At 34.0% G+C, this 2,500-nt stretch overlaps 1 protein-coding gene across 1 annotated transcript in view; it reads left to right on the top strand.

The window, feature by feature from the left end:
* Nucleotides 1-2,500, top strand: part of LOC107681653 (calmodulin-binding transcription activator 2-like) — a 13,639-nt gene that overhangs the window by 9,082 nt on the left and 2,057 nt on the right. The window contains exon 7 of the mRNA XM_016477971.1: nucleotides 76-150. Within this exon, the coding sequence (XP_016333457.1) occupies nucleotides 76-150 (75 nt within the window). The remainder of the gene's footprint in view (nucleotides 1-75; nucleotides 151-2,500) is intronic.

Here is a 2,500-nt window from a genome sequence, read left to right as displayed (position 1 = left end):
CACACAACATACCACAATGCAGATCATTATATGAGTGATTCTGTGATTCGCTCAAACTCTCGTTGTGTGTGTCAGAGGCTCGTTCCTGACCAAGAAACAGGATCAGGCCGCGCGGAAGATCATGCGCTTCCTCAGACGCTGCAGACACAGGTACACGTCTCTGACTCGAGTTTACATTCCTGCACTGAACTCAAGCCAGTCGTTCTCAACCAGAGGCCTCAAGATAAAAATGATTTCAAACCAGACAAAACAAGCATTAATTAAACTCAACTAAAATCGAGATATTCCTGACTTGAATTCGCCTCCTCAGCAAACGTTGAACGTCTTGGAAATTAATACATGGGCATTTATGTATGAATATAGATTTTACTAGTTAAACAACATGGGTTATTCATATTATAAAATTGCACATAAAAATATTTTTAAAAACTTTTATCATTAATTCTTAACCAGTAAATTATTAATGATAAAAGTTTTTAAAAATAGTCTTTTTCAGTCATTCTGGATTTAATGGACAAGAATAAAAGATTTTAAAATTAATAAATTAATACAATCTTAAAACAACATGGGCCTTTATATAGTGACTATAAATTTGACTAGTTCAAATATTTTACTTAGATTATTAATTTGTGCAAATCTTAATATTTTATTCTTGTCCATTAAATCCAGAAAAAGACTTTTAAAATATAAAACAAAAACATTTATCATTAATTCTTAACCAGTAAATTATTAATGACTGGAAAAGTCATGGAAATTAATAAATCTTAAAACACAACACGCATTTATACAATGAATATACATTTTACTAGTTAAATAAAATACTTTATATTATAAAATTGTGCTTTTTTTATCTAAATCCCTATCTTTAATTCTTATTCTTTAAACCCCCGAACGACTGAAAAACTCTTGGAAATTAGTAAAATTTTAAAACACCATGGGGATTTATATAATAGAATATAATTTGTGCTAGCTAAATAAAAATGATATTAAATTATAAAATTTTCTAAAGATTTTCACAACTCCTTACCCTGAATTCTTATTCAGTAAATCATAAACAACTGGAATGGGAATTCTTACATTCAGTAGGATTATTTCATAATCTTTCATAATTATCTCATAATTTGGATTTTTTTAATCAATTCAGAATTTAAACGTCTGAATGGTGAAATATACACAGAATTGTGAGAAACACGTATGAATTGTGAGGTAAAGTCAAAATTACCTTTTTTGTTTTTTATGTGGCTGAAATAAGTTTCTGTGAGTAAGTGAATCTACAAAAATGAATCCAGACCTTGAACCAATTATGACATTTAACATCTGAATTCACTTAAAATAAGAATAATCACGCTCCAGCAGCACTTACATACAGCAAACTTACCAGTTCTGAAGGTTTTTACTGAGGGGTTTGTATTTCATTCATACTGATTTATACAACATTTTATTTCTATAAACATGTGTTTTTCTGATGTATGGAGTCATAAATAGAAAAACTTTAACACTAATGTTAACAAAGTCAAACAAGAATTATGAACCTGGCTTCAGATTTTCTGATTTATTTGCTGGAAATGTATGTAAATTAGTTACAGTATCTCACAAAACTGAGTACACCCCTCACATTTCAGCAACCATTTTATTATATGTTGTCAAGGGACAATACTATAGAAATGAAACTTGGATATATTTTAGAGTAGTCAATGTGCAGCTTGTATAGCAGTACAGATTTACTGTCCTCTGAAAATAACTCAACATACAGCCATTGTTGTCTAAATAGCTGGCAACAAAAGTGAGTACACCCTAAGTGAATATGTCCAAAGTGTCAATATTTTGTGTGAGCACCATTGTTATCTAGCACTGCATTAATCCTCCTGGCATGGAGTTCACCAGAGCTGCGCAGGTTGTTGCTGGGATCCTCTTCCATCACGGAGCTGCTGGAACCCTAAGTGAATATGTCAAAGCTGTGTCCAAAGTGTCAATATTTTGTGTGAGCACCATTGTTATCTAGCACTGCATTAATCCTCCTGGCATGGAGTTCACCAGAGCTGCGCAGGTTGTTGCTGGGATCCTCTTCCATCACGGAGCTGCTGGATGTTAGACACATGGCGCTTCTCCACCTTCCGCTTGAGGATGCCCCACAGGTGCTCAATAGGGTTCAGGTCTGGAGACATGCTTGGCCACTCCATCACCTTCACCTTCAGCTTTCTCAGCAAGGCAGTTGTCATCTTGGCGGTGTGTTCGGGGTCGTTATCATGTTGGAAAACTGCCGTTAGGCCCAGTTTCTGAAGGGAGGGCATCATGTTCTGCTTCAGTATGTCACAGTACATGCGCATTTTACTTTCACTTTCAAATTAGCGGCAGTTCGGCGTCAATTGCTTGAATGCAACAACAAAATACAACGATAAACTCACTTTAGCCTATATATAAAACATAGAACTTTTATTAACAAAACAAATAAAAATACACCATGCTATAGGGCAGGCTATGCCTAATATAAAATAACAAA

The sequence above is a fragment of the Sinocyclocheilus anshuiensis genome, unplaced genomic scaffold (assembly GCF_001515605.1).
Source record: "Sinocyclocheilus anshuiensis isolate Anshui unplaced genomic scaffold, SAMN03320099.WGS_v1.1 scaffold2678, whole genome shotgun sequence".
In the NCBI taxonomy this organism is placed as follows: Eukaryota; Metazoa; Chordata; class Actinopteri; order Cypriniformes; family Cyprinidae; genus Sinocyclocheilus; species Sinocyclocheilus anshuiensis.
Note: the sequence above shows the minus strand (reverse complement) of the source record. Positions and strands in the feature narration are given on the sequence as shown.